The sequence below is a fragment of the Triticum urartu genome, chromosome 1A (genome assembly GCF_056163025.1).
Source record: "Triticum urartu cultivar PI428250 chromosome 1A, HENAU_Tu73, whole genome shotgun sequence".
In the NCBI taxonomy this organism is placed as follows: domain Eukaryota; kingdom Viridiplantae; phylum Streptophyta; class Magnoliopsida; order Poales; family Poaceae; genus Triticum; species Triticum urartu.
The window spans coordinates 36,185,391-36,205,001 of record NC_141873.1 but is presented as its reverse complement, the minus strand read 5'-3'; the positions used below and the strand labels follow the sequence as shown (position 1 = coordinate 36,205,001).

General features: G+C 43.8%; 1 protein-coding gene and 1 pseudogene across 2 annotated transcripts; one reads left to right on the top strand and one right to left on the bottom strand.

Moving 5' to 3' along the window:
- Window positions 1-7,246: 7,246 nt before the first annotated feature.
- On the top strand, window positions 7,247-8,198 carry LOC147988822 (uncharacterized). Its single transcript, XM_087513433.1, has 2 exons — window positions 7,247-7,650; window positions 7,917-8,198. Exons 1-2 carry the CDS (start codon window positions 7,247-7,249, stop codon window positions 8,134-8,136), a joined length of 624 nt encoding a protein of 207 aa, XP_087369559.1. The 3' UTR covers window positions 8,137-8,198.
- Window positions 8,199-12,724: 4,526 nt separating this feature from the next.
- Window positions 12,725-19,586, bottom strand: LOC125545927 (MADS-box transcription factor 23-like; annotated as a pseudogene). The gene is made up of 8 exons (XR_015611133.1): window positions 18,047-19,586; window positions 16,363-16,438; window positions 15,647-15,708; window positions 14,894-14,993; window positions 14,753-14,794; window positions 14,562-14,662; window positions 14,287-14,433; window positions 12,725-12,818 (listed from the first exon to the last, which is right to left on the bottom strand). The product of XR_015611133.1 is annotated as an MADS-box transcription factor 23-like (transcript).
- Between the last annotated feature and the right edge of the window lie 25 nt (window positions 19,587-19,611).

Here is a 19,611-nt window from a genome sequence, read left to right as displayed (position 1 = left end):
TTTTCTATTTCTACACTGACTAGCCCTCTAAACAGCCCCTAAACTGTGGCTAAACACTGTTAACAGGAGCAAGAATAATATTTCTAGGTTGTACACTTGTCAAAGCTCAAATGTTTCCATTGGACCAAATCAATTTGATGCATGGATTAATTCCTATAAAAATCACAAAATGCTATCTTTTCTAAATAGAGAACAGAATTAACCCCTAGCACTATGTATGCATGTGTTGTGTGTACAGCGCGTGTGTGTAGTGCATGTGTGGTGTGTGTGGCCAGCTGTGCCACAGCCGTGTGTGGCCGGTCATGCTAGTTAGGAGTAGTTTAATTAGTAGGAGTAGTAGTTAATTAGTCTAATAGTAGATGACATGTGGATCCCCACTTCTAAATTAACTAGTTAAATAAACCTATTAAAATACTAGTCAATGATAGGTGGACCCCCTCTAATTATCCACTTAAACGAAATTGTTGTATATGTGTCAATGACGCCTGGGCCCGATCTGCAGTTTTGACCAGTTAACAGTCAAATAATTGACTGTTGACTAGAGTGTTGACTGAATCAACTGGACCCCTTGGTCCCACCTGTCATCCACTGTGGCTAGCCCACGATGGGTATAGAAAGTATATCCTGTTTTATTTTCGAATTATAATAAATTCAGAATTAAAAAAATCATTTAAAGCTTTAAAATTTAATATAAAGTAAATCGTACCTCAGATGAAAAAACTTTGTACATGAAAGTTGCTCAGAACGAAGAGACGAATCCGGATGCGCAGTCTGTTCGTCCGTCACATATCCCTAGCATAGCGAACACGCAACTTGCCCCCTCCGCCTCCTCTGCCCGAAAACGCGAAACACCGGGGATATTTTCCCGGATGTCATCCCCCTTCACCGGTATCACCTACTACCGCGTTAGGGCACCTCTAACGCCGTTACTTGTCATGTCATGCATCACTATGCATATGCTTGCATTATATTTATTGTTTCTTCCCCCTCTTCTCTCGCTAGACACCGAGACCGACGCCACTGCTACCCAGTACGACTACGGTGTTGACGACCCCTCTCTCTTGCCAGAGCAACCAGGCAAGCCCCCCCCCCCCCCTTGATCACCAGATATCACCTACTCTCCTCTATACTGCTTGCATTAGAGTAGTGTAGCATGTTACTGCTTTCCGTTATTCCTATCCTGATGCATAGCCTATCCTTGCTACTACTGTTGTTACCATTACCTGCTATCCTACTGCTTAGTATAGGATGCTAGTGTTGCATCAGTGGCCCTACACTCTTGTCCGTCTGCCATGCTATACTACTGAGCCGTGATCACTTTGGGAGGTGATCACGAGCATATACAATATACTTTGCATAGTTACCTTACCTGTGATACTGTTCGGAGATGGGGGCTGAAGGGGCAGGTGGCTCCATCCCGGTAGAGGTGGGCCTGGGTTCCCGACGGCCCCCGACTATTACTTTGAGGCGGAGCGACAGGGTAGGTTGAGACCACCTAGGAGAGAGGTGGGCCTGGCCCTGGTCGGCGTTCGCAGATACTTAACACGTTTAACGAGATCTTGGTATTTGATCTGAGTCTGGCCACTGGCTTATACGCACTAACCATCTACGCGGGGACAGTTATGGGCACTCGACATCGTGGTATCAGCCGAAGCCTTCGTGACGTCAGCAACGGAGCGGCGCGTGCTGGATTGGACTGGAACGCCTACTAGGCTAGGTCTGCTTCCGGCCGCCCACGCAACGTGCAGGTGTGCTAAGGGCGATGGGCCCAGACCCCTGGGCGCTTAGGTTTAGACCGGCGTGCTGACCTCTCTGTTGGTCTAGGTGGGGCTGCGACGTGTTGATCTTCCGAGGCCGGGCATGACCCAGAAAAGTGTGTCCGGCCAAATGGGATCGAGCGTGTTGGGTTATGTGGTGCACCCCTGCAGGGAAGTTAATCTATTCGAATAGCCGTGATCTTCGGTAACAGGACGACTTGGAGTTGTACCTTGACCTTATGACAACTAGAACTGGATACTTAATAAAACACACCCTTCCAAGTGCCAGATACCACCGGTGATCGCTCTCTCACAGGGCGACGAGGGGAGGATCATCGGTTAGGATTATGCTATGCGATGCTACTTGGAGGACTTCAGTCTACTCTCTTCTACATGCTGCAAGACGGAGGCTGCCAGAAGCGTAGTCTTCGAAAGGACTAGCTATCCCCCCCTTATTCCGGCTTTCTGCAGTTCAGTCCACATATGATTCCCTTAATCCATTTGATACCAATGCATACATATGTAGTATAGCTCGTTGCTTGCGAGTACTTTGGATGAGTACTCACGGTTGCTTTCTCCCTCTTTCCCCCCCTATCCCTTCTACCTGGTTGTCGCAACCAGATGTTGGAGCCCAGGAGCCAGACGCCACCTTCGACGACGACTCCTACTACACCGGAGGTGCCTACTACTGCGTGATGCCCGCTGACGACGACCAGGAGTAGTTAGGAGGATCCCAAGCAGGAGGCCTGCGCCTCTTTCGATCTGTATCCCAGTTTGTGCTAGCCTTCTTAAGGCAAACTTGTTTAACTTATGTCTGTACTCAGATATTGTTGCTTCCGCTGACTCGTCTATGATCGAGCTCTTGTATTCGAGCCCTCGAGGCCCCTGGCTTGTAATATGATGCTTGTATGACTTATTTTATTTGTAGAGTTGTGTTGTGATATCTTCCCGTGAGTCCCTGATCTTGATCGTACACGTTTGCGTGTATGATTAGTGTACGATTAAATCGGGGGCGTCACAAGTTGGTACCAGAGCCGACTGCCTGTTGGAATCCCCCTTCCACACTCCTTGGCCGAAGTTGAGTCTAGACATTACAAAAACTTTTACTAACACGGCTGTGCGGCCCATGGGCCCACGTCGCCATTGGGTGGTATTAGGATCTTTTACTTCTCGATCTTTACTCCGGGATTCTGAACTCTCTTCTATTCGTGTTAAACGATTTTTACTAAAATCTAACTTTAGGTTCTCGAAAATACTTTCTCTCAGAGAGCCCCTTCAGTCCAGATGATCACCGGCTGCACTAGAAGATTTCGAAGATACTCTCCGATATTCTCTCGAGACCTTGTGTCCGTTGCTTTTGCAATTCCCTTCCACCGAAATATCCCTATGGATAAATACTTACACCTGTCGTTCTTACTTTTATTCCCAGTTGATCTTGTTATTACAAGATAACCCAAAATTCTCTATAATGTTTCGAGTATACTTTATGCCCACTGCCTTGCAGTTCCTTGCCACCTGAATACCCCTACGGATAATTCTCGCACTTATCGAGTATCCGCTCATCCCCCAGTTGTTCATGTGTTTCACAATGGTCATCAAAATACTATTCGATCCTCCAAAATCCTTAGTAGCTTATTGCTCTGCAATACTTGTCTGCTTGCATGATGGATGCTTTCCATATGTCTGGCAATATTCATTAGTATCCTTAGACACCATCATTTTGATACCTTTGATTCAACATGAGTGCGAATGCACGCAATCATCAGTTGATCCTTCTAAATTATCTTTCCAGCTCAGACATCATTTTAAACAGGAGCTGGTTCTCAACAAATCCAATTGCCGTCGATTGTACCCCTAAGGCTATTCAACTTATCCATCCCTAATCAGAACATTGCTTCTGATCCCTTGAATTGAAAATCATAATTCCTTTGCATTTGTGCTCTGGATTAGTCAGTTGTTTCCATAATCCAATGCCTTTGCATTGTTACTTCCTCTGGTTGTGTGCCGATGCGCACGTCGGCTCTGTTATGGACCGGCAGATCCTTTAATGGATTTTATCCGACAGCATCCTTCATATTCAATAACCTTGTGAGCCTTCCCTCGGATACATAATGCCTTTTGTAAATGGTATCATCTACTTTCTCAACCTTGCTCTACTTTCGAGCTTGTAATATTTACTCTTGAAACTTGTGGTATATGTTTCTAAGAAGCCCCTATGGGTTGAACATATGCCTTCTCTAAACTGTGTGAACTCGAAAGCTTTCGCGAGTCATACACCTCTGGTATTTTGCCAGATAAAATTTCAAACACTACAACTTCTTCGAAAGTGAGAAGTGAATGAAAGGTTATTCATTGGAGAAGTGGGAGTCGACCTTGAACTTTGTGTTCATGCCCATGGACACGATGTAGATCTTATCATTAAAGCTTCTCTTAAATTAAATTATTCCTTTGGTATAAGTTCATCTTATATCCGGGATCTGGCCTTTTGCAATCGTGGTTCCGACCATGTTCTCTTTTAAATACCATTTCGCGTGCAAGTTTAAGCGCTTGTCTTCTGTAGAGCAATACCCCAGTCCAACCTCTACTTTGATTTGTCATCGAGTATTACCCCTCAGGTATCTCGAAATTATCATGGAACTGCATAACTTCTTATGAGTTCTTCTTCAAGTATTATTTGACTTTCCTTGCATCATCATTTGACTTGATGTCATCGCTGACCGATTACATCTTCATGAAATCTCTCGACAAATGTGTCGTGGTCATCATCAACATCCTGAGCTCTTCCAAGATATATATCGAATTCTTGATTAGATATACCATCCTCGCCCCTCAATGGTTTGTGTTATCCCCGACCACTTTATTGCCTTCCGTTAAACACAAAATCATTCGTGTTTTGTGTTATACCTTGAGATCCTTGCTATCCAGCATTTGCTCTTCTTTACCTTGGAATATTACCACCTTTTATGTCAAGAATGTCGTGGTAATTTTACCACCTCTTGAGAATTCTTGATATAGTAATATCTCTCGCCTTTTGCGTTCATTTCTTGGTCTCCGTGTTAATTCTAACCGGAATACCGACAAATGGTCTGTGATGTGTAAATTCTAAACTTCTAGCAACCCTATTTGCTTTGAAGTTATTGGTCTACAGTTCCATTCTAAGTCTATTGCTTATTGAATCATCATTCGAACATTGATCGTGCTACCTAGTCCAGATTCCTGGGTGCACCCTTCTATCATTGTTCAGTTGTGTATGTTTCCCTCGAGCATACATCATTATATCATTTGATCCGACAAATGATATTTCCTTATTCACATAATTGTGGAAATCAAATCCTTTGGAAATCTCGATGATTTGTTGCTGAGCCTATCAGCCACCTCATCCTCTCCTTGGTTTAATGATGAACTCCTGTTGCGGAACTCGCTTCCATAGTTCAATTCCCGAGAATCTTAAAATGCCATCTTGACAATTTGTGTTGCAATTTCTTCTCAGGTATCCTAACACCATTCAGATCTGAATCTCAGTCAGATATGATGGTTGGAACATATTTCCAAGAGTTATAACATTGGTCTTTATGTGACCCAGTAAGGTGATGTCGTGCCTAGCACACCTGTCCCGAGGACCTATCATTATAGTTTCCTTTTTAACAAGGTTAACCATTCTTCCATGAGGAAATTGTAAGGCTTATTCTACAAGTTATTCCTGATGGATCCTTTGTGTTTCCAAAGTCTGATCTTCACAGGATGACCATGTCAATGCTATCTCGAAGCATGTCTATGGTACTCTGAATTTCAACAAGAACATTTGAAGCCCAATGCTAAATGTTTCCTGCTCTATTATCCAAACACCGTTGTATGGATAATGTCATGAAAATCTCTCTCCCCTACCTAAAGAGTTTTCTACGTTATATCCTGTCATGGATATCATGCTCAGCTTGTCCTTGAGAAGGATATACCCTTGAAATATGTTGAAATATGTGTTTAAACACATTTTTCTTTCCATTGTTCTGATTAAATAGGATAGACACTTTTCCCTTTCCATTGGTTTGTTTAAACCCTTTCTATGATCTATAAGATATAAGCAGTAATAATTCCCTGCTTGTGCAAACACCTTGGTGTACAACTCTGTCAGTAAGACCCTGTTGCTATTGTTGATGACATTCCGGTAGCCACCGATGGACGAGAACTTTGCCTATTGGTCCGCCTCGTTTCGACGAGCAGGAAAATGGTTCTCTTCGTCCCTCGCCCTTGGTACCGACGTTGTTGCCGACATAATCGATGGGCCACCCTCTGACATGCCTTGCTTACATGATCGTGCAAGACGTCACCCCTCTTCCTACTTTTAACCCACATGGTGGACCCATAACCCACAGTTCCACAGGATCGAAACCTGACTCACCTGTACAATCCTGTTTCTAATGGTTATTCCCATGCTTGGCTTTGTATTTAACTCACGGGCCACCTTCCTAGTGCTCTATTCTGGTATCAGACGCTATACTTACTCTCGCTGCTCTGAACCCCTTTCTCACTCTGGTTCGGACTTCGAGCAACTATCTATCTGCTTGGAACCTCTTATTGTACCTTCGAACCTCACTCTCGATGTGTTTTATTTGTTCAACTCAAGAGGTACTCATATACTCATTCATGGGTTAATCCCAGATTATTACCCTTATAGCATTCTGTCGTTGCCGATCTACCCCGTTACCTATTCGTAAGTACGATGAAGATCCCGAAGAAAGGATGTCGACTTCATCATGATGACCGGCAGCAAAGGAATGAAGACATCAATGTAATGGATCGACCTCTTCGAGAAGAGCAACTATGACCGAGAAGAATCGTTAGAATTTCGTAACCAGAACTTTCCCCCTTACTCCCGGTCCTAAATCTCGGGACGAGATTTCTTGGAGGAGAATTGTGACGCCCGGATAATTAAGCTACAGTAATTCCCTGCTAATGATGCCACGTCACCAGGGTTACTGTTGTTAACCTCACGTTAGTTCAAAAACGGATTCAAAATTCTAATTCAAAATATGGCAAACCACAAAAGTTTTCGAACATCAAAACTAAATTGTTCGGGTTGTGTCAAATAATGCATAAGTAATTATGATGGAGGACCACGTTTTTATAAAGTGTTTAAATGCTCTAATATAAATAAAATAGGATCAATCAAAATGATTTAAATGCCATTACTAATTAATAAAGTATCAAACTAAATTATATGGGGACTAGACTTTTGGTGGCAGTGCAGCTTATTGCATAGTATTTATATGTCAAGGCTCCACTTTTTACAAAAGTCATTTGGTTCAAGTTTTAAATGGAAAACAGAAGGTAATTAAAAGAAACAAAAAAAAAGAAAAGGGCAAAACAGAAAATAAAACAAGAGAAAAGGAAAACCCCCTCCCCTGGGCCAAGGCCCAGCTGGCCAGGCCAGGCCAGCCCACTCCCCACGTCGCCTCCTCATCTGTTCACGGAGGGGGTCGTGGGCAAAGCCAATGCCCGCCACGGCACCGGCCGACGTCGTGGCGGCCATCCGGCCGGCGACCCTGGCCTACAAGACCCCGGTGCCCCTCCCTCTAACCCTAGCCCCCGACCCCCCTCGCTCGCGCTCTCCCCACAGCCTCTCGCTCACCCCTCCCCCTCTCTCTGTTTTGACGGCCGGGCGGGACGTCACCACGCCGTCGTCAAGCCCGCGGCCACCGGCCACCGCTCACCGCACCGACGAGTTCAGGAGGATCGCCATCGTCGACCTCGTCCATCCAGAGCGTCAAATCGAGCGGAGCCGCACCGATTTGCCGCCATCGATCTCGTCTTCGACATCCTGCACCGACGGCCGCCGTCGTCGATTCGCTCGACCCCGACCGTCCCCAGCCTCCCCGACCATGTCCCCGGCTCCTTGGTGAGCTTCTCCTCCGGATTCCCCCTTCCTCAGCCTTGATTTGGTCGCCGTTTGCCGTCCCGAGCTCATCCGAGTCCGCTTGTACGCGTACGTACGTGCGTGAGTATTTGCTCGCGCTGCTCCTGCTGCCGCCACGCGCAGCCGCGCCGCGCCCGCCTGCGTCTACTGCTGCTCCTGCCGCGCGCCTCCCAACTGCTGCTGCTCGTGGCCGCTGCCTCATGTGTTGCCGTTGCTGCCGCTAAAACTCTGTTCCTGCTCCCTGCTAGCTCCGCTGTTGTTGCTGATTTGCTGATGCTGCTGCCACTTCCCGCGCCGGCGTACGCCTCCGCCCGCCTGCGTGTGTGCCCCGTCGTAGCCAGGCCACGCCCACGCGCGGCTGCCGCCGCTTGTCACCATGCAGCGCCGCGCCCCGCGCCCAGCTCGTATGCATGCCGCTGCTGCTCTACTGAATCTACTATTGCTACTACCTACTGTAGCTATTACTAGTTAGCTTTTCTATTTCTACACTGACTAGCCCTCTAAACAGCCCCTAAACTGTGGCTAAACACTGTTAACAGGAGCAAGAATAATATTTCTAGGTTGTACACTTGTCAAAGCTCAAATGTTTCCATTGGACCAAATCAATTTGATGCATGGATTAATTCCTATAAAAATCACAAAATGCTATCTTTTCTAAATAGAGAACAGAATTAACCCCTAGCACTATGTATGCATGTGTTGTGTGTACAGCGCGTGTGTGTGTGCATGTGTGGTGTGTGTGGCCAGCTGTGCCACAGCCGTGTGTGGCCGGTCATGCTAGTTAGGAGTAGTTTAATTAGTAGGAGTAGTAGTTAATTAGTCTAATAGTAGATGACATGTGGATCCCCACTTCTAAATTAACTAGTTAAATAAACCTATTAAAATACTAGTCAATGATAGGTGGACCCTCTCTAATTATCCACTTAAACGAAATTGTTGTATATGTGTCAATGACGCCTGGGCCCGATCTGCAGTTTTGACCAGTTAACAGTCAACTAATTGACTGTTGACTAGAGTGTTGACTGAGTCAACTGGACCCCTTGGTCCCACCTGTCATCCACTATGGCTAGCCCACGATGGGTATAGAAAGTATATCCTGTTTTATTTTCGAATTATAATAAATTCAGAATTAAAAAAATCATTTAAAGCTTTAAAATTTAATATAAAGTAAATCGTACCTCAGATGAAAAAACTTTGTACATGAAAGTTGCTCAGAACGAAGAGACGAATCCGGATGCGCAGTCTGTTCGTCCGTCACATATCCCTAGCATAGCGAACACGCAACTTGCCCCCTCCACCTCCTCTGCCCGAAAACGCGAAACATTGGGGATATTTTCCCGGATGTCATCCCCCTTCACCGGTATCACCTACTACCGCGTTAGGGCACCTCTAACGCCGTTACTTGTCATGTCATGCATCACTATGCATATGCTTGCATTATATTTATTGTTTCTTCCCCCTCTTCTCTCGCTAGACACCGAGACCGACGCCGCTGCTACCCAGTACGACTACGGTGTTGACGACCCCTCTCTCTTGCCAGAGCAACCAGGCAAGCCCCCCCCTTGATCACCAGATATCGCCTACTCTCCTCTATACTGCTTGCATTAGAGTAGTGTAGCATGTTACTGCTTTCCGTTATTCCTATCTTGATGCATAGCCTATCCTTGCTACTATTGTTGTTACCATTACCTGCTATCCTACTGCTTAGTATAGGATGCTAGTGTTCCATCAGTGGCCCTACACTCTTGTCCGTCTGCCATGCTATACTACTGAGCCGTGATCACTTCGGGAGGTGATCACGAGCATATACAATATACTTTGCATAGTTACCTTACCTGTGATACTGTTCGGAGATGGGGGCTGAAGGGGCAGGTGGCTCCATCCCGGTAGAGGTGGGCCTGGGTTCCCGACGGCCCCCGACTGTTAGTTTGAGGCGGAGCGACAGGGCAGGTTGAGACCACCTAGGAGAGAGGTGGGCCTGGCCCTGGTCGGCGTTCGCAGATACTTAACACGTTTAACGAGATCTTGGTATTTGATCTGAGTCTGGCCACTGGCTTATACGCACTAACCATCTACGTGGGACAGTTATGGGCACTCGACGTCGTGGTATCAGCCGAAGCCTTCGTGACGTCAGCAACGGAGCGGCGCGCGCTGGATTGGACTGGAACGCCTACTAGGCTAGGTCTGCTTCCGGCCGCCCACGCAACGTGCAGGTGTGCTAAGGGCGATGGGCCCAGACCCCTGGGCGCTTAGGTTTAGACCGGCGTGCTGACCTCTCTGTTGGTCTAGGTGGGGCTGCGACGCGTTGATCTTCCAAGGCCGGGCATGACCCAGAAAAGTGTGTCCGGCCAAATGGGATCGAGCGTGTTGGGTTATGTGGTGCACCCCTGCAGGGAAGTTAATCTATTCGAATAGCCGTGATCTTCGGTAACAGGACGACTTGGAGTTGTACCTTGACCTTATGACAACTAGAACCAGATACTTAATAAAACACACCCTTCCAAGTGCCAGATACCACCGGTGATCGCTCTCTCACAGGGCGACGAGGGGAGGATCATCGGTTAGGATTATGCTATGCGATGCTACTTGGAGGACTTCAGTCTACTCTCTTCTACATGTTGCAAGACGGAGGCTGTCAGAAGCGTAGTCTTCGAAAGGACTAGTTATCCCCCCCTTATTCCGGCTTTCTGCAGTTCAGTCCACATATGATTCCCTTAATCCATTTGATACCAATGCATACATATGTAGTATAGCTCGTTGCTTGCGAGTACTTTGGATGAGTACTCACGGTTGCTTTCTCCCTCTTTCCCCCCCTATCCCTTCTACCTGGTTGTCGCAACCAGATGTTGGAGCCCAGGAGCCAGACGCCACCTTCGACGACGACTCCTACTACACCGGAGGTGCCTACTACTACGTGATGCCCGCTGACGACGACCAGGAGTAGTTAGGAGGATCCCAGGCAGGAGGCCTGCGCCTCTTTCGATCTGTATCCCAGTTTGTGCTAGCCTTCTTAAGGCAAACTTGTTTAACTTATGTCTGTACTCAGATATTGTTGCTTCCGCTGACTCGTCTATGATCGAGCTCTTGTATTCGAGCCCTCGAGGCCCCTGGCTTGTAATATGATGCTTGTATGACTTATTTTATTTGTAGAGTTGTGTTGTGATATCTTCCCGTGAGTCCCTGGTCTTGATCGTACACGTTTGCGTGTATGATTAGTGTACGATTAAATCGGGGGCGTCACACCCTACTTCAGTTGGTAGATTTTCCTATTATGTAAGCTTCATTGATGATTATAGTAAATTTACTTGGATTTACTTATTGAAGAAGCGATCTGAAATCTTTCAAGTTTTCATCAACTTACAAAATCTTGTTGAACGCAAACTAAACTCCAAGATCATTGCTATGCAGACTCACTAGGGTGGTGAGTATGAGAAGTTAAATTCCTTTTTTCAAAAACTTGGTATTTCGCATCATGTCTCTTGTCCTCATGCTCATCAACAAAACGGATCGGCTGAAAGAAAGCACCGTCATATTGTTGATGTAGGACTCGCATTACTAGCAAATGCATCCATGCCACTCAAATTCTGGGATGAAGCTTTTTTAACTGCTACATATCTTATCAACTTGCTCCCAAGCAAAGTTATCAAACTTGAAACACCCATTACATGGCTTCTTGGTGTCACACCTGATTACACATCTCTCCGTATCTTTGGTTGCGCATGTTGGCCAAATCTTCGACCCTATAACACACGCAAACTTGCTTTCCGTTCAAAAAAATGTGTTTTCTTAGGCTATAGCCCTATGCACAAGGGGGTTAAATGTCTAGATGTTCCCACTGGTAGGGTTTATATATCTAGAGACGTTGTCTTCGATGAATCCGTGTTTCCCTTTGCATCTCTTCATCCAAATGCCGGTGCTCTTCTTCGAAAGGAAATTCTCCTTCTTCCATCACATCTTCGAAATTTTGATCACGGGGGAGACAATTGTACTGACCAATATGATGATAATCCTGCCAGTTCCTCTACTCTTATGCCTGTGCAGGTTCCTGAAGAAAACGGCGTTCAAAACGGTCAAAACCATGAAAATTTCGCTCAAGATGATGTGTTATTTCATGCTCCAGAAGAAGACGAACCTGGCGCTGATCCCGGTGATGATTTGGCGGCGCCTGGTACTCCTGCCCGCTGGCAGGCCTCGGATCGGGCGCGCACATCCTTTTTGGATCGCGTCCCAGGCGGCCTAGATTCCTGGGCGGGCCAACCCCGCACCGACGCGTCCCCCGATAGCGGGACCAGCCGCGCGGTTGTTTCCTCCTCGCGCCCCGCGCGCATGCATGCTGGCGGATCCTCTGCACCTGCGAGTCCTGCAGCTTCCCGGGCGTCCAATGGCAGGGGGGTCACACCGATCTACTGGATCTTCTGCGCACACGTCAGATGGATCTCCTGCACCAGCAGATTTAGCAGCAGCAAGTGGATCTTCTGCGCCAATACTCCCTGTACACATGCCACAAGAAGAAGCTCCCTTGCGAGTTATGACCAGATTACAAAAAGGTATACGTAATCCAAAAATACGTACTGATGGTACTATACCGTATGGCATGCTATGTATTTCAGGGGAACCAACAACATTAACTGATGCACTTGGTGACCCTAAGTGGAAGACAGCAATGGATGAGGAGTATTCTGCACTTATGAGGAACAAAACTTGGCGTCTTGTGGCCTGACCAAAGAGGTAAAAATATTATTGATTGCAAGTGGGTGTACAGAATCAAAAAGAAAGCAGATGGCTCCATTGACAGGTATAAGGCACGTCTAGTTGCAAAGGGCTTTAAACAACGTTATGGTTTAGACTATGAGGATACCTTCAGTCCCGTTGTAAAAGCTGCAACTATAAGACTTGTGTTAGCCATTGCTGTATCTAGGGGATGGAGTCTAAGACAGCTAGATATACAGAACGCGTTTTTACATGGTGTTCTAGAAGAGGAGGTGTTCATGAGGCAGCCACCAGGATATGAGAATAAGAAAATGCCACGGTATGTCTGCAAGCTTGACAAAGCACTCTATGGTTTGAAACAAGCACCTAGAGCATGGTACTCCAGGTTGAGCTCACAGCTGAAGTATCTTGGTTTTATTGCTTCCAAAGCTGACACATCTCTGTTCATTTATAACAAGGGAAAAGTAGTCATTTTTGTGCTCATATATGTGGATGATATCATAGTTGCAAGTTCATCACAAAGTGCTACTAATGCTCTTCTACATGATTTGAGCTTAGAATTTGCTTTGAAAGATCTGGGTGATTTGCACTTTTTACTAGGCATTGAAGTTAAGAAGACTCAAGATGGCATAGTACTAAATCAAGAGAAATATGTTACTGGGCTTCTATCTCGCATGGGGATGAAAAACTGCAAGCCTGCGCCTACACCTTTGTCCTCCTCGGAGAAACTTTCAGCATATGAAAGAGAGCCACTTCAGGAGGGAGATAGCACAAGGTATAGAAGCACTGTTGGAGCATTGCAGTACTTGACTCTTACTCGTCTAGATATCTCTTTTGCTGTTAATAAGGTTTGTCAATATCTGCATGCACCTACTACTACACATTGGACAGTTGTCAAGATAATTGTAAGGTATGTTAAACATACTATGGGAACAGGACTGCATTTCAGACGCTCCAATTCCACTCTTGTGAGTGCATTCTCCGATGCTGATTGGGCAGGTTGCAATGATGACAGAAAATCAACTGGAGGCTTTGCAATATTTTTTGGTCCTAATCTTATTCCTTGGAGTGCCAGGAAACAGGCCACTGTGTCAAGGTCAAGTACAGAGGCTGAGTACAAATCTTTGGCTAATGCAACTGCAGAAATTATTTGGATTGAGTCACTACTAGAAGAATTGGGAATTAAGCAGAATCGCATCTCATGCTTATGGTGTGATAATTTGGGAGCAACATATTTGTCAGCAAATCCAGTGTTTCATGCAAGAACCAAGCATATAGAGATTGACTTTCACTTTGTACGTGAAAGGGTTGCAGCAAAGAAACTTGAGATACGGTTCATTCCTTCCAAAGATCAAGTGGCGGATGGATTTACTAAGGCACTACCAGCAAAACCATTTGAAGAGTTCAAGAGGACTCTAAACGTAGGATAGTTGAGATTAAGGGAGGATGTTAGAATTTGTGTTTATCTCCTTGATGTAATCTCAACCTTATTCTATCTCTCTCTCCCGTAGCCTGCTAGGATTCCTGTAAACAGCCAACTCCTCTCCCGACTTGGTTTCCTCTTCTTGTAAGCCACGACAGGGCTGTTCTGTCTCTCGCAATATAAATCAACGTGGCTCCTCATCGAGGAGTATGAACGCTTCCAAATCTTTCAGTTTTTACAGCACTGGAAACATGCATGAACTTGCACTTGATTTAGAACGGAGTTGGCACATCAATCCTCGATCATCTGGCAGTCCTAGCAGTAGAAACTTTTAGCCTGTCATTTTTTGAATCTTTCAGCTGGTAGCCATAGACTGTTGCATGCATTGCAGGGAGAGGTTGCTCATAATGTCAGTTTATGTGTGCTTGCTTTGGCTTAATAATTTCAAGGGCAAAGCAAATTAGAAAAAAAAAACTTTATCGTACCCCAGCGTTGGTGATTCTGGTTGCTCATCCCTTTCTGCATGGTCTGGATAGCTGAGTTCCAGACGAACTGGATCCTCTCGAGCAGCAATGTAGTACTCACTAGATGAACTTGTAATTGTCCCGTTTACTTCGGCCTGGCCATTTAACTGAAAATGGAATCAACATGACAACTTACACATGCACATGTACGCAAGATAAGTTTGTGGAGTATGGATTGAGTGCTCCTTTAAACTCCCTTTGTTTTATTTTATTTTATTTTTCCATGGATCGATGGACTCTTATACTCATGCACCTTGTTTTGCAAATCTATGTTCTCTTGACGAATGATGTTTAGTTTCTTGTGTAGCTCAATATTTTCCTGGTGCACGAGGCTTGCCTGCAGTTCAAAAGCATTAGGCTATTTAGACATAAAACGTACCGCCCTATAATATGGTGGTAATAGCTTCGTAATGATAAAAGCACTTACCTTCTTCTTTAGCTCTTAAGTTTCATCAATCATAAGTTGGTCCTGGAAAGAACAACGTGGTTAGTGGCACTACAGATGCATGATGTCTATATACATATTTTGCATGATATCTACATTGTGCTTAGGAACACTAAGCATTACCTTTGTTAGCCGAATGTTATGTATGCTTGTTTCCAGCTGGTTCTCTAAACCCCTCAAGTCTTCCAAACCTAAGCCGGATAGATGTTGTCCCAGCAACTGTCTGCAGTAGTTTAGTGAATGCACACATGTATTAGTGCTCTTCTCTCTAAATATACTTAGATAATTTGTTGATTTTCTATTACTGTTCATTAGGGGTGTTAACAGTGCAACTTCTGTTATAAGAAATTATGTATCAGAAGAACCTTTCTTTTATCACTATTTCATTGTTGCTCAAATAAAAGTTATTTTTTGCTTTTGCAAATATATACAGTTATGTGATATTATACATTGCCTTTCATTGTAAAATTCATATTATTTTTCATGCATGCGGATACAAGGAGTCATCAAACTACGGCAGTGGTAGAGGGAAATGCATGACCCGTTTTCGTCCGTATTAATATTATCTTGAAAATATGAGAAATTGATAACCTTAAGCCTTATTTTTTAATATTTGAGGGAATACAACCAAAGGGAACACACATATATCGATACATGCTCGGACGCTGCATGGAATAACTGTTAGCAATATAGTGCGAATGTGTACTCATCGTAATCTGAGTATGGATAATACGCCTATTAGGGCTTTGAATGGACGTAATTTAATACTTTAGCAGATGCAAAATCAGTAGCTATTTCTTTCATAATTACTATTGATATATCAATCATATAAGTTTACGTGTAATTGTTTTTGTAGGGATAATTTATTTGGCATACCTATGATTCTCTTGCAAGTTATGTAGTTGTTGCCTCAGACGCACTCCCTCCGCTTGCCAGAACTGTTAATGGATTTTCATGTATATAGCAATAGTTTGTGCTCTCGAATTTGAAATAGAACAAATGAACAAAGAGAACCTATATTGTAGTGGGTGTATTCTAATTTGGTGGAATAGTGAATTACCCATTCACTGGAACTGCTAAAGCAAAGAGAATAGTTCCATATTATGTACATAACTATTGCTAACAACCAGATCTAGTTCCTTAGATGTCACTAACATATTGTAATCCCATGTGCAAGATGTTGGGAATGATATCTCATTCACATTTAGACAAGAAAAGTCTATCCACTTTGGGTCGTGATCCTAGATCCCCGGTGAAAAATGGGCAAGGGAGAGCTAGGGGTTCCCACATTAGATATGGCTATATGGAAATGGCCGTCCTAATGGTTGTTTGCAAATTAGTGATCATCATACACTATTCCTTCATGATTCTTACTGTTAACTTTCACCGTTGTTATCCTATGAGAAGGTATATTGCTAAATATATGGTGAATTAATTAGAGATGCCATGCATGTTTTCCACATGTCACGAAGATGAGCTATGTACTTTCAACTACAGTATAAGGACACGAAGAAAAGACTCGATGAACTTGGAAGAAAACATAAACCACATGACTAGCTAGCTTATTGATAAACATTGATTGAAAGGCATACCTTAGCCTCAGCGCTTGCACTCATGAATTGTTGGCCCTCCTTAACATGTTGGTATCTTTCAATTATGGATTTCATCCTAGTAAAGGGATAACATATTATAAGCTCACAGACAAGACATAATTATAGCATGAGTGAGTGCATGAGGAAAAGATTCTACATCAATAGTTTCTTTGTGTTACTTTCATACATGGGATGCATATTGGAATGAATGTTTAGTCATAGTATATGCATGTATTACTTGTGTATGATCGAAGGGTAACATAATTTTATTTATATACATTTTTTATTAAACCCATCGGTTCATATTGTTTAAATAGTACCGACCTGAATATTTAATTAAAAAGGGTTTGTGTAGTATTGTCCTAATTTTGAAAACTAAGTACATATGAATAGGTGTAAAAATGGAAACATCAAAAATAAAAAGAAATATGTATGAACTAATGTCCTAGACTTGGCTAGTATCTTGGATGATACCGAAGAAACAAATTGGCTAATGATCTCTATATATAATAATTGATACATGAAAAAAGTATTCATAAGTACTTGCTAATGTGATTTGGAGATAATATATATAGAGGAGAAGTGGGAGCTTGAGAATTTGAGACAGCATGAAATGGCCATAAAGGTACTTCACAATGTTAGTAATGAAAATAAGCTGGAGAGAGAAATAATGTGTCTCATATGATCAGTAGGTAATTAATATAATTGGAGGGGGAGATAGCAAGGAGTAAACCATTTGCAAATTAACTGTTACTAGGTATGCATGCACACTATGTGGAAACATGTTCAATACAGTGTTTTCTTCAAATATGTGGTGCTTTTGAGTCCTAATCAGTGAGAACTTGTGAATGCATCAACAAATAACACTAGTTTGCCGCAAATAACAAGTAAATAACACTATTTGAAATTACATGCTTAAGTGAGATTACACATATCAACAAACACCACCAGACCTGCTCATATCTTATACAGGCGAGACTAGCAAAATACCAGCTCATCCTTTTACTAAGGTGACATCTCTCGATCGTCAATATAGAGAAAGGAGATGCGTGGACTTCGCATGCTCTGCGAAGTAGGAAAGTAAAATATCGCCAAAAAAATAATTAGGAGCAACAAGGCAGTAATCAATTTGAGATAGCAAGGAGGAAACCATTTGCAAATTAACTGTTACTAGGAAACCATTTGCAAATTAACGTTCTTGGGTGGAATGAAGAAATTATTTAAATTTAGCTCGGAACATTGACTGATGGCATGGGCATGAATTAATACTGAATCACTTGTTAACCGAGGTTCTAGGTGTGCTTGCAAGATTCATCTACCGGGGTTTGCACGTGTTGAGAGATAGAGGGTATGTTTGGTTGATGGTAAATTCAACCCTCCAATTCTACATGAATGTTTTGTGCTTTCCTTGGATAGTAGCCAAAATATTGACATTTCGGTGCTCTCTAGCCAAAATATTGGCTAGCCAAATTTGTTGCTGCAGTTGGTAGATTTTGTACTAAAACCAAACATGCTCTAAGAAAGATGGTGGTTGGATCTTGTTATTCAGGAAGGCACGTCGAACTCCATATAGATGCACTCGCAAGCAAGATGGGGGTCTAAATTAGTTTGAAGAAGGCAATATGTTATATATGGGTCCATAGAACATGAACTTGGAGGGCCAGAGATATAAACAGCACCGTACCCGGAGTTGGAGTTGGAGTAGTCGTAGAGGCGTCCGGTGTTGGAGAAGAGGAGTACGGCTACCTGCGCATCGCAGAGGACGCCCAGCTCCCTGGCTTTCTTGAACAGCCCGCTCTTCCTCTTGGAGAAGGTCACCTGCCGGCTCGTCGTGTTTTCGATCCTCTCGATGACCGCCTTTCCCCGGACCATCACGTACCACCAGTGATCCACGAGCTTGAGCAGATAGCAAGCACGCCGGCCGGCTAACCGGAGATTTTATCCACACACACACACACACACACACACACACACACACACAGAGAGAGAGAGTGCTGTGTGGGGGAGTTGGTCACCTGAGGTTTGTTTGAAAAGCACTACACTTGTTACCCACTTTGCCTCACAGTCTCGTCATTCCAACGTATTGGAAACTGACACGTTGGCTCACGTAGCATAGATAATGCATGTGCTCCCGGAGTATTATACAGAGCCTATACCCTTCTTTGGGGCAAGGCAAAGACCAACTTGAATGCTAACCCTTGTTAATTTTTCCCCTCTTTGGAGCTTTGTGCAACGACTTTGGGTCATGGTGGCATATGGTGCAGACAACATAATCGTCTGCATGTGCCCACATCTGTACGGCAGCGTATCATCGTCCACTGTCATACAATGTTTTAGTAACAATTTCCCTCCGTACATAGATAAATGCCGGCAGTGCTCCGTACAGATCGATGCAGACTTGTACTCCTCCGTTCCAAAATAGATAACTCATCTTTATACTAACTTTGTACTAAAGTTAGTATAAAGTTGAGTCATCTATTTTAGAACGGAGAGAATAGTTAACAACTTGCTAGTCCATTCAAACCTCTCTTGCTCGATCTTCAGCATATGACCATCGATGTAGAAAAAATGTACCACATATACAAATTGGTGAAAGTTATTTTCATAGTCGATAGTACCTTTTAAGAAACATATTTCGTATGATTAAATTGGCGGCAAAAGAGGCAAAGATCAACTGACCTAGTTTGTGCGACAAAAGTTTAAAATTTCACATGGCATAGAACATCGCCTCACGATTGCTCACAAGTTGTCCAGTCTGTTCTACTCCCTCTGTAAAGAAATATAAGAGCATTTAGATATGTTGTGATCTAAATGCTCATATATTTCTTTACAGAGAGAGTACTAACTAAGAAAGCAAAGTCTATGTAGGTGCTCACTGCTCAAAAAGGTCTTAAGGCATACGCTATGTTATGTCTTAATGTGACAGTAAAGCCTAAAACTAAGAGGCTACAACACTGAGAATGTCCCTCCATTCAAATTCAAATGTATGACAGGTTCGAAAACCTGAGCATTCCACAGGTCGATCAAAAGTCTTCGCTATGATCCTAATGGAAGACGACAATTTATGATCACCTCTACGTCTAAAAAATAGAGAATCAAACTTTGCTTGAGTTACTGAGGCGGTTTAACATACATCTAGTGATACCAAGATTTAAACATGCCATTGTGAGATCAAAACCATGCGCGCAAGATATGCTTCTCTTTGAAGCACTCTATATGGCTACCGCCTATTCATGCATGTATATAGTC